This window comes from Salvelinus sp. IW2-2015, linkage group LG6.1 (assembly GCF_002910315.2).
Source record: "Salvelinus sp. IW2-2015 linkage group LG6.1, ASM291031v2, whole genome shotgun sequence".
NCBI lineage: Eukaryota > Metazoa > Chordata > Actinopteri > Salmoniformes > Salmonidae > Salvelinus > Salvelinus sp. IW2-2015.
The window spans coordinates 9,957,374-9,969,086 of NC_036845.1; the positions used below are offsets into that span (position 1 = coordinate 9,957,374).

Here is an 11,713-nt window from a genome sequence, read left to right on the forward strand (position 1 = left end):
AAAATATTTTTTTCCATTTATTTTCTTCAGTTTGACAACTCCAATAAACTCTAAATTTAGAAATTGAGTGCTATGGAGTTGCTCTTTTAAAATGTGAACATTAATTCCCTCATGTCTACTTCAAAATGTTTTACGAACTAACACTTACCCTGCTATTAGAACATTGATCATGTCTGTGTCTAGTACATTTAATTCTGTTGAATGGGTGTGTAATGCAGTATTGCGCTAATTTTACCATGGGTCAACATATGTGCACTTTCCAGGTTTCCAGTTAATCTTCTAGCTATTTACAACTTAAACTCTACTTTCTAGTAGCCTATTTTACAATCTAAGACTAAAAAAACAAAATGGCACAATATGACACTTATATAAGTAGATTAAGTCATCTGCACATTAGGTCTTGATGACATTTGCCTCCTGCGTTGAGGACATCACGAAGTACAGGTAAATGCCAAAATAAAGGAAACCCCAACATAGTGAATTAATAGGGCAGTGAGCCACCAGAAAAGCTTCAATGCACCTTGGCAGCTATTAAAGTGTTGAACTTTATTGGATGAATGTGACAGTCACATCTCTTCTAGCCATGGTAGCCAAAATAATGGGCTACTGGGCATTTTTATACATCACCCTAAGCACGATGGGATGTTTTAATTGCTTAATTAACTCAAACCACACCTGTGTGGAAGCACCAGCTTTCAATATACTTTGTATCCTTTATTTTCTCAAGTGWTTTATTTTGGCAGTTACCTGTGTGTGATCCATGTAAATTCACATATTGGTCAGTGCTAATATACACACTGTACATGTTTGGGTGTTTGATCAGATTGAAGTATTCTTGCCCTGCTACTTAGTTGATAGTACAGAACACGGAGAAATAAATACTACATATTCTCACTTTCTGTTGCTCCTCAGTGTAACAAAGATGTTCAAGGATTTTCACAGAAAATAGTGTAATGTAAACCCAACTACACTTTCCAACAAGAGCTTTCAGCAAGTTCCTACAGCTGTGTAATGTCCCCTCCAATTCAGTCTTCTTTCACCTTTTCTTTGGCTATTGAGAGCAGTCCAGTAGCAAGCTGCTCCTCCAGTTGTGATCCATCGCCCTCATTTTTGATTATCCAATCAAAATCCACTCCTTGGTCGAGCCCACATTCAGACTCTGCATCATCTATWCCTGCAGAGAGAGAGGGTGTGGTGTTCAATTGATTGTCRTTGAAGAGGTATTGTATTTCTCCGAAAGTGAAGAACATTATTATACCACTAATGCTATCAGTGTAGGTATTGCACCTGTTGTGAACTCCCAGCCCCTCTCCCGCCGTGTCTCTTCTGAGGCCTCCACCCGAACACAGCGAGACTGACTAGGATACTCCCTCCAGAACCACTGCAGGTCTGACAGACGCCGCATATCACTCACAATCTGGGGCACAATAGAGATTAGAGAAAGTATAATGGTAGAGGACAATACATGATGCTTCAACTGCTCATCAGGCAGTGCCTGGAAAAGTTATTTGGTCAGGTTCACCAACACTAAATATGCAGATGGTCAGTTTCTAATAATAATAGCAAGTAAGAMCTGACTCAAAGACTTGCGTTTGACATAAATTGTACGTGGCGGGACTTGGCTTGTAGTGTGTTTCCCCATAACAGTGGATCAATTGAGAATTTTGTTATCTTACCCAGATAGGCTGCTGGGCTGCCTTGATGGACACACGACAGAAGAACCCTGGGTCCTTCTCCCTCTGCTTCTCACCCCACTGGATCATGTCAGCACGGTACTTCTCCTTGTACTCACCTGCTCCCAACAGCTCCTCAAAATCCAATCCATGGTCCTGTAGGCATAGTGGGTAATATAAGGAGTCGGTAGTGTTCCTCCATTCACTCGTAGTGTGTATTGTAGACCAGCTGGGCATGCAGGCTTTTGTTCCTGCCCAGCACTTAATGTYTGATCGATTAACCTCATCAAGGTAAGGTCCTTGATTATCTGAATTAGGTGTTGAATTAGCTGGAACACAAGCCTGCACACCGAGGATCGGCCATAATGATGTAGCACAACTGTACACAAGTACCAACCTGTGCGTATTGCTGTTTAAGAGGACCCGAGAGACGCAAGATACAGCATACATCTGGACCTAGTCTGATACAAATTATACATGAACCACATTGTTAAACTAATAAAACATTTGATAGAGTATTCAATTCAGCGATAATAGCTTTGATAGGTTGGTGAACAGTATGTCAATAGTACCTTTTGTGAATCAAATCCGTCACGTAATCTTTTCCAGATTTGCGTTTCCCACTAAATAAAAGGATGAGTTTGGGTTCTACTGTTGCCATCGAAATAACGTTGCAGCAACCAATTTATGTGTTTTATTTTGATACAGAAGAGCTAGCCTCTTCGTTTACACATTAACCGTACCACRTGCATTATGGTTGGTTGAGCTACAGTAATATACACATAACAAGCGCCATATAATTATAACATTTGCTCATGTGATCGAATTTCTTAGAGAAAAATATATATTTCAATATTTTTACAACATATATTTATTTATTTTAAGATATAGTCATTCTTATAATTGATAAACTTTAAAAAGATGGGCAAACGTTGGTTAAAAAACTGTCACGCAAGGTTTACGGTAACAGATCGTCATCATATCATGGACCTTACCATTGACATGCGGAAATAGGGTGATCATATGAAATATAAAATATTTAATGGTTTCTTTAATGACGACAACAACAACTTGAATACGTGAATGAAAAATAAGAGKGATATTGCACTGACCTCGAAAGAAAAAGTGTTAAAAATACGTAAAAKGACCCACGACCGTCTGACTAAGATCATGGAACAACCTACCTTCTATTCAATAACCCCYCTCCCCTTCTTTAATTTACGGAAATCAGGGCAAAAGTCAAWTCAAATTTTGAAAACATGGCGTCCACTTTACTGTGTCGGGTGTCATCAATATTTAAAACTGATTTAACCTTGCCGTTGAAGAGTCTTGTCTACAGACGGGTAAACATTGCCACCGAGATGAATGCAATAACTACCAAATCTTATTAAAAACTCTAATGTGTTGTGTAAGTTAGCTAGCTGCTAGTTTAGCAGCAGGTTGTTGTTAGTTGGCTAGCTAACTGTTAGGTGTGCTTCTATGGGAAAGCTGTGCAGCAGCTTAAGCATTATTTCCGATGTTGACAGACATGAGTGCATTCTGCAATATTTCTGGCATAGCTAGCTTTTGTTCCAGTGTTCTGCTACAGATAAATTGCTGAGAAGTGTAGGGACAGTTGACGATATGACCACTTTTGTGATGTTCATGCAAAAGCACATACTAAACCTGTGTAGGCAGCTTGCTGTGTGTTCTCACAGCCAGACATGTAAGCATCTCAACCTTTCACCCAGTCCCCTCTCCACTGGGAATGTGAGCACCCACGCTGTTGGAGGAGTAGAGTGCAGTGCAGTGCATAAATGGTGTTTATCAATATAAGTAATTGCTCTTACTAATGCATTTGTTTGACAGGAAAGACAACTAGTTTTTAATTCAATGGCCTCTATGCTACTTGTAGATGTGCAAGTTCAAATATAGCACAAGTTCTTATATAGCGCAAGAGAACAGCAAGAATGGTTTTTAAAACCCCCAGAAAAAGCAGCACCTCATGGCACAACGCCTCTCCCTGTGTGACCTAACAGTACTTGTGTGTATTTACTGACATGTATGTGTAACTGATAGATACACACATACATGTTTTTTTTTTTCCCCAAGTCTTTTTTGTTGTCTGTAATGTMTTTTTCTTTATGTGTCGGGCCAAAGTAAGACTAGCTGTCACCATTGGCGTCGGCTAATGGGGATCCTAATAAATCAAAATCTGTGACTCGCAACATCCCTTTTCAGCTGGTTCATTAATATTAGTTTTTTTTTGTGTTATCCCATTTACTCTCCTTAAACAGTTGTTCAGCAGTGGGACCAGGGCATTGAGTGAGACTGGACCCCCCCAGGCTAAATTCTTTCCTGCAAATGAGGGATCAATGCTGCTCCCTGGGACTTACAAAGGCAAAGTGGCCTTTATCACAGGAGGAGGAACGGGGTTGGGAAAAGGCATGACCACAACACTGTCAGCACTAGGGGCAGAGTGTGTAATCGCTAGCAGGTAAGTGGAAACTTGGTAGTCAGTCGGGCTATAAATCCCAATACTACTGCTGCCTTCTTGCACTCACAAATTAGAAAGTGACACATTTCTGTTGTAATTTCTAGAAAACTGGATGTTTTGAAAAAGACTGCAGAGGAAATTACAGCTCAGACAGGAAATAAGGTACTACTACTGATCAGTTACCCACATTGAATGCATTCATTATCCAAGAGTTCTAGATACTGATAAATCAGTATGAACTCTGCTTTAAGTTGTGTTTGATACTTCAAGACTCTATCTGCAGGTCCATGCTGTGCAGTGTGATGTTAGAGACCCCAAGTCAATTGAAGCTGCTGTGGACCAACTGGTAGAGGTTGCTGGTCTCCCTGATGTACGTAGGTACAGATCAAGGACGTTTTGTCTGAAAAGTGGTATGCTTCGCTGTTCTAGATAATAATAATACTCCAATTGCTTGGTAAATATCATCCTCCTCTCTCGTTCCTCTAGGTGGTGATCAACAACGCTGCAGGGAACTTCATCTCCCCGTCAGAGAAGCTGTCTGCCAACGCATGGAGGACCATCACAGACATCGTCCTGAATGGCACGGCCTTCGTCACCCTGGAACTRGGCAAAAGGCTGATACTGGCCGAGAAGGGTAAACACCAGAGCAATCTGATGGAGCCCATAAGCAAAGATCTAGGATCAGCTTTCCCTCTCCATTTATTTGTGTTGTAATGTATTGTGTAGTGCTGCCACCAGGGGGTAGTAAAGATTCACCATTTGCCTACAACTCCTGGACATTTGATCCTTAGTAGTATAACAAGTGAGGMTCAACCCAGAACATTGGTGTGGAGGCATGTGTACCATGTCTCTCTGTTTTCTAATGTCTCTCTGTTTTCTATTTAAGTGTGTAATATTGACAGTGATTGAGCCTCAATATGAAATGCTTGAGCACTTTTCCATTCAGTTGGTCATAGTCCAGCGTCCCTCCCCTTGTCCACTGCCCTTTTGCCCTAGGCTCCTCTTGGCTTTGCGTGCATGCACCCTCTCATTTCTTCTCGTCCTCTTTTTTTTCTTCTCTCCTTTCTCTGCTGTCTGGTCAAAGAGGAAAGGATACGTAATGGGAGGATAGGTGAAGCCTCATGCGATGTTGTGCCATATTTATAATATGTGTGTGGCTGCGTGCGCGTGTGTGCGTGGATAAGCTTTASTATTCATGTGAATATCCCAGCCCTTCTCTGATTACTGTGGCTTTTCCATCTGCCCTCAACACTGCAATTAGGCAAATCACAATTAAGCAATTAYCTTGAAGTACAAAGACATGCCATCACACTAGGGSCACTATTCAATCTGAACTGATGTTTTTCCAAAACAGCCATTCTTCCAACAGTGCAAGAAAGCATATTTGAATTGATACCCAGGTGTCTGTTCTTCTTTCACACTATTAGGATTATTCTATTGCAGGGGTGCGCAATCTTTTTGTCTYGAGGGCCACATTGGGATTTTGAAATTCAACGGAGGGCCGTGCATTTTTTTATTTGATCGATTTGTTCGTCAAAATCAATTTGTGAGCCAAAAATAATAATTTTCCCTTCCCTGTTCTAGCGGCTACATAAATCTAAATGTGCTTTTATCGCAGTACAAGAACGTTGCTTTTGTCTTCTCACCTGGCAGCTTGGCTCCAGGCTTTGATGAAATAGTCTCACAGACAAACTATTTATTCTGCTAGCATCTCCTTCCATTACCCCTCTGACTTCTTGATGTTCCATGTATGTGTAGTAGCGTTGTTTGTTTTATCAATCTAGAAGTAACCCTGACTCGTTAAATCTATTGCAGTGTAATCTGGCCCACAACAGCGACCATGTTTTATGAGCTTTAGTGTGCTGGATATAAAAGCCTATAGAACTGTACAATGACTAACCGCTGCTCTCAGTTCATTGGAGGAACAAGTCAGCCTATGACAGTCTAATGAAGAGATGGATGAATTGGTCTGAACTGGGATCAGTTGTAAATTATAGGGATGTACATGATGACACATATTGCTGGGCATATACTGTGCATATATTACAGTTGGACATATTTTTGTTTCTTTGTGGTATTTATGTACATTGTGTTTGTAGGTGCTGCGTTTCTGGCTATCACCACCATATACGCAGAGACCGGCTCTGGATTTGTGGTTCCCAGCGCGGCTGCCAAGTCAGGAGTGGAAACTCTGTGCACGTAGGTATTTCAAAGAAGGCACTACAATAAAACCTATCAGGACCTGTTTCCCTGTCCTAAACCATCCCTTCACCCCTATCACTATTGCACCCACCACACGTAGACATCCACACTGGCCTCATTTGAAAAGATTTGGCTCTCTCACTTATCAAACGCCTTATGAACACTAATGCATTTTTAAAGAGAAGCAGTCATTAGCATAACGAAGGTCCAGGAACATTTAATTAACATTAAAGYGTGTCTCTCTCCCAATCCCCCTCCTGTAGGATTTAGACAATAATAAAGACGGATGGGCTGTGTGTGCGTGAGTGTGTACCTTGTTCGTTCACACACGTGTGAATCCAATAGTGTGTGAGAACCCAATAAAATCCTGAATGGGACCGACACCTTTCATGTGAAGACAGGGATGCTCTTATCAAATGAAGAATACACCTTCTTAATGAACCTCTGAGGGCTTTTACCGAAAGAAAGATCCCACTCAATATTAGTCCCTGTCAATTCCATTGAAATAGTTAATGACACTGAAAGGTTTCCCCATAAACCCAGGGGACTGGGAATGATAAATGGGGGAACTATTCGTGTCTCACAATCACGTCCCTTTTGTACCTTGATATGTTTGACTTCCTATACAAGTGACCGCAGTGTGTGTGCATTCCAGACTAGCTGGAATGCCATTTAAGGTTACACTTGAATCCAAAATAAAGGAAACACTTGAGTAAATGAGGGATACAGTATATTGAAAGCAGGTTGTTCCACCCAGGTGTGGTTCCTGAGGTAATTAAGCAATTAACATMCCATCATGCTTAGGGGTCATGCATAAAAATGCCTGGTTGTCCAGTGACGTTGAAAGAGGGGTCTCAAAGGAGCATATGGGGTTTAAAGGGTGTGTGTCAGTCACATACATGTGTAGTGGCATACTGGAGAGTTACCTATAGCTGGCCGGCCCATTCATGCAGTCTTTTTTTCCTGTGTGAATGAGCGCTATTATCTGATAATGGACCCCCCCCCACCATATGAAATCGCTCACCAAAAAAGTGACCCCTCTATTTTGTAAAGGGAGCAGCAGCCAAATTTGCTCATTTATTGCGCCCGGCATCTCGGGAGAGCTAGCCTATTTTTAGATCCTATTCTTTCATTACAGTTTTTTGTTCGGAGGGTTTCAAGAAACTAGAGGGAATGAATCAATTCAACAAGCACCACCCTCAGTGCCTCTCACTATAATGTTCCCAGAATGACATGGAATGACTAAAGCACTCCTGGCATCTACTTTTTGGCGCCCCARCYTTTTCTGTATGAATAGTCGAGATGTATTTTGTTTTTAGGTGCAGCTAGTTACCCTCCAATCATATTAGACTTAGACTGAAGGCCCCATTATGAGTGACTACCTATGAGAATATTTAGGATGTAGTGCCTCACTCCTATGCCCAAGTCTAAACAGATTCCCTGAGCCTACACTAGGCCATCTTTATTACTACATGCAGTAGTGGTAGTTCTTTGTCTTTTTCTTCCTTTTTTTCGTGTGTGTATATTGTATGTATATGTAAACAAACTACTGTTTGTTTCTCAGGTCTCTGGCTGCGGAGTGGGGGAGGTACGGCTTGAGGTTTAATGTCATCCAGCCAGGACCAATCAGAACCAAGGTAACAGACACAACTCTGGCGTGAAACTTTACAAATATACTGTGTTGATAYTTTTTTTAAATATAAAAATGTCTTRAGTCTTTCCCTTTCTGGTCTTATCTTGGCTTGTAAATGTGTAATTAGCTATGTTTTGTGACCTCTTCTCTTTGTGTAGGGGGCCTTCAGTCGTCTCGATCCCACGGGCATGTTTGAGAAGGCCATGATCGGTAGGATACCCGTGGGCAGGCTGGGCACGCCCGGAGAGATTGCCAACCTGGCAGCCTACCTGTGCAGTGACTATGCCAGCTGGGTGTCTGGAGCGGTAAGAGAATRTGTGTCTGTCTTGATAAGCTAAGCAGGCAGTGGAGACCAATCACTATGTTAGCTGAATGCCTACCTTGCAGAATGGGTATCCGGAAATTGCAGATTGCAGTAAGTCCTTCACTGTAAAYGACATTCAAAGTGCACTAGGATTAGGCGATGCAGGTATAGGGATGGACTATGGCTAAGGGAAAAATGATGACTCAACATCCACATATACCGTGTTCTTCTCTTTAGTTGTGCCCATTCTCTTCTGTTTGCAGATCATTCGAATGGACGGTGGAGAGTATGTCTCCATGGCAGGAGAATTCAATGATCTGAGGAGGGTATGTGCTGGAACTAACTTTGCAAACCCTGTTCCACTGTCAAGACTGGAACTTTAACACAAAAAAATCATATGAACATAGAATGATAATTTKATAGCATTGCTACCTTTTGCATAATCTCTGTTCTGTTATGCGACTAGCTATTGATTCCGTAACAAGATTGCAAGTGAGCTGTTGCTGGTTGCGGAAATCGGCCACATTTTATGACAGATGTTAGTTTATGGATATGTGGGTCAGGTTGTGCTAGTTTTAACTGTGTTTTGTGTGCGTCAGGTCACTAAGGAGCAGTGGGCTATGATGGAGACCATGATCAGGGGCACCAAGGGATCCTAAGAAGTCAAGATGGGGACATGATACTTCCGGAGCAGCAGGTAGCCTAGTGATTAGAGCGTTGGACTAATAACTGAAAGGTTGCAAGATTGAATCCCCGAGCTGACAWGGTAAAAATCTGTCGTTCTACCCCTGAACAAGGCAGTTAACCCACTGTTCCTAGGCCGTCATTGAAAATAAGAATTTGTTCTTAGCTGACTTGCCTAGTTAATTAAAGATAATTTAAAAAAATGTTTTACTAACTCTCTACCACTGTTAATGCTCCAGGGAAACACAGACACACAGATACTGTACACACAGACAATCTTTCCCTCTGTTTCTGACCTAGAACAGAGATTATACCATGTCAGAGAATATGGCTACAGGATCGACACACACACAGCCTTCTCTACAAACACATTCTCACACACTCACTTAACCTCAAGCCTTATGTCTCAATGCCTAATGGACAAATCGACAGGATGGGGACAGTAGGGCAGCATTTGAAGAGAAAATGGCTTCATCAGGAGGCCAACTATTTAGAGCAGGTTTGAGAGAGAGAACTTCATAATCTTTTTGTTCTCACTCTGTCTGAGATTCTACTGGCTACAGCACTTCCTGGATGAAACTGACTTCTCGTTGGTTGAAAAACCTGTCCGTTCCTACAATTGACTTGGTATTTTGCCAGTAACATTTATCATTTGTTTTTACAATGATGCCTTGAAAAGAATGAATTCTGTTCTTTAAAAAAAACATGTTTCAATGGACTATCTAAGTTGACGTCCAGTAATGCTATTCATTGCTGTTAAATGATTGTCTTGTGCTCTGTGTGTACAATACGTGAACTTTACATGGATTTGTCTGTATGGAGTATGTTGAATAAAAGACAGTAGACATTTTATATCTCTCTGAAGCATTCTTTTAAAATTCTCAGCCACCTAATGTTACATAGAGCGTTAGATGGATTGACTCTATTCATTCCCTCCCAAGCTGCTCTATCATTATTTTAGTTACTCTGACAAATCAATAGTCTAAACGCTGACATAATCTTATATGGATCTAATACACTGCTAAGCTGTTAGAAATAAATAACCTGAATGAGCTGTTCTTGGTCAGAAGTGCGATTTGTAGCAAGTTGAAAAGCTTGTCGAATGCATAATCATTGATGAACCGTTTCAATTCTTCGTAAATGTGTTTTAATATTCTTTGAAGTAATCACTGATGTGCCAAGGCTTCATTGGTGAATGGAAAAAGATGGAAACATCCTTCACGCATCCAATCACATACCGATTGGTTACTTCAAGGAAGGACGTGATGTATTTTGACAATGTTGGAATTGGGCCTAAGCCTTTTAATGGTGCACCATACGTGACGCTAAATGAAAATGTCGCCAAACGTGAAGTAGCCCATGTCTCATTGTTAGGCATAGCTATCTTACTGTGATGTGTAGGCATTGTGCCATTGAGCTTCTCTACAGAGGCACAGAGAACCCCACTCCCTCCCATCTCTATTTGTATTGTGCAAGTCACACTACTGTTATCTTTCATACTCTCCATTTCCTCCCTTTTCTACTTCCCCCTTACCTCACTTTACCTCCTTTAACTCTTTCCCTTTCATCCCTCTTCCCCCTGTCTGTCTGAACCCCCTCCCCCACTCATCCTTACATTTTCTATTTTATTTTCCTCCCTTCCTGTATTCATTAGAGCAGTGGAGCCACAAAGCCTTCTCTTACAGTTGGATTGTCGGGTCACATTTTCCCTGTTCCGCCACCAGACCTTGTCCTCCCCCATTGAACAGAGGGCGCTGGACAGTGTCTGATGCCATAGGACAAGCACAACGGAGGAAACGTCCTTTCAATCCAACACAAAGCACCAGTTCACTGACCCTCCTGCTAAAGCTGTGTGTATGTGTCTCACAGGGTTGSAGYATATCCAGGATAAACACTATTACTCTGATTGTGGTGTCAGCAACACTTAGCTGAGAAAATGAAATGTGGTGGAGTTTTATTTACCTATCCTATGAGGTTTGTGGAAATGTCCAATTGAAAAAAATGACAATTTCATCTGGTTATTCCTTTGTCATCTTTAATTGTGTTGAACCAGTGTCCAATCTGTTTGCAGATTCTCCTTTGTCCATGCTTTTAAGGTCAGGGGTATGCCTGTTCTGTGTCGAGGGAAACAGACATCAACGTATAGAGTGGAACAGTACCTTGCTTTTATTAATTACAATTAGCTCTCCCATAATGCAGCCTGTTCCCCTCTTCCTACTTCATACCCCTACCCTTTCACGTCCCAGAGTTCCATTAGGCACATACAGAAACACACAGACACACACTTCACACCTGCTACATTTAAACTTTTATTTAACTAGGCAAGTACATACTGCAGCTAACCTCAGATAAGCCATCGCTATACCTTTACCAACTCTGACGGAGATGCCAGCAGCTGCCCAATTAGGAGATAAAATCATCCTGCTGTCTAAACTCACTGCATAGTGCATGGGGGACAGAGGACCGAGCAATGCCTCCACTCAGTGCAGGGATTTATAAGGTTAATGCTTCCCTCTGTCTGTCATAAAGCAGCATGTAACTTCAAGTGCCCCTATGCCTACAGAAAGCTCCTGGCCTGGGCACCAGACTGTTTCTGCATTCATCAACACTGCATTGTTGCAACGACAAGTTGGCCAAAGCAGAAACAGATTGGCACACAGGTTAAGGAAGTTCCATCTGAAGTGTCCTCACCTCCCCCTGTAAGCACATCCCTCCAGTGCTGTTCAACCTCCGCTGGCTCC

At 41.7% G+C, this 11,713-nt stretch overlaps 2 protein-coding genes across 2 annotated transcripts; one reads left to right on the forward strand and one right to left on the reverse strand.

Moving 5' to 3' along the window:
- Positions 1 to 4: 4 nt before the first annotated feature.
- On the reverse strand, positions 5 to 2,448 carry LOC111965035 (phosphomevalonate kinase). Its single transcript, XM_023988995.3, has 5 exons — positions 2,246 to 2,448; positions 2,071 to 2,134; positions 1,677 to 1,829; positions 1,288 to 1,417; positions 5 to 1,174 (listed from the first exon to the last, which is right to left on the reverse strand). The coding sequence occupies exons 1-5, from the start codon at positions 2,332 to 2,334 to the stop codon at positions 1,026 to 1,028; spliced, it is 585 nt and encodes a 194-aa protein (XP_023844763.1). The 5' UTR covers positions 2,335 to 2,448; the 3' UTR covers positions 5 to 1,025.
- A 457-nt stretch (positions 2,449 to 2,905) lies between these two features.
- On the forward strand, positions 2,906 to 9,269 carry decr1 (2,4-dienoyl CoA reductase 1, mitochondrial). Its single transcript, XM_023988996.2, has 10 exons — positions 2,906 to 3,016; positions 3,950 to 4,149; positions 4,254 to 4,311; positions 4,433 to 4,519; positions 4,636 to 4,783; positions 6,249 to 6,348; positions 7,916 to 7,988; positions 8,143 to 8,289; positions 8,552 to 8,614; positions 8,888 to 9,269. Exons 1-10 carry the CDS (start codon positions 2,933 to 2,935, stop codon positions 8,945 to 8,947), a joined length of 1,020 nt encoding a protein of 339 aa, XP_023844764.1. The 5' UTR covers positions 2,906 to 2,932; the 3' UTR covers positions 8,948 to 9,269.
- Positions 9,270 to 11,713: the final 2,444 nt, after the last annotated feature.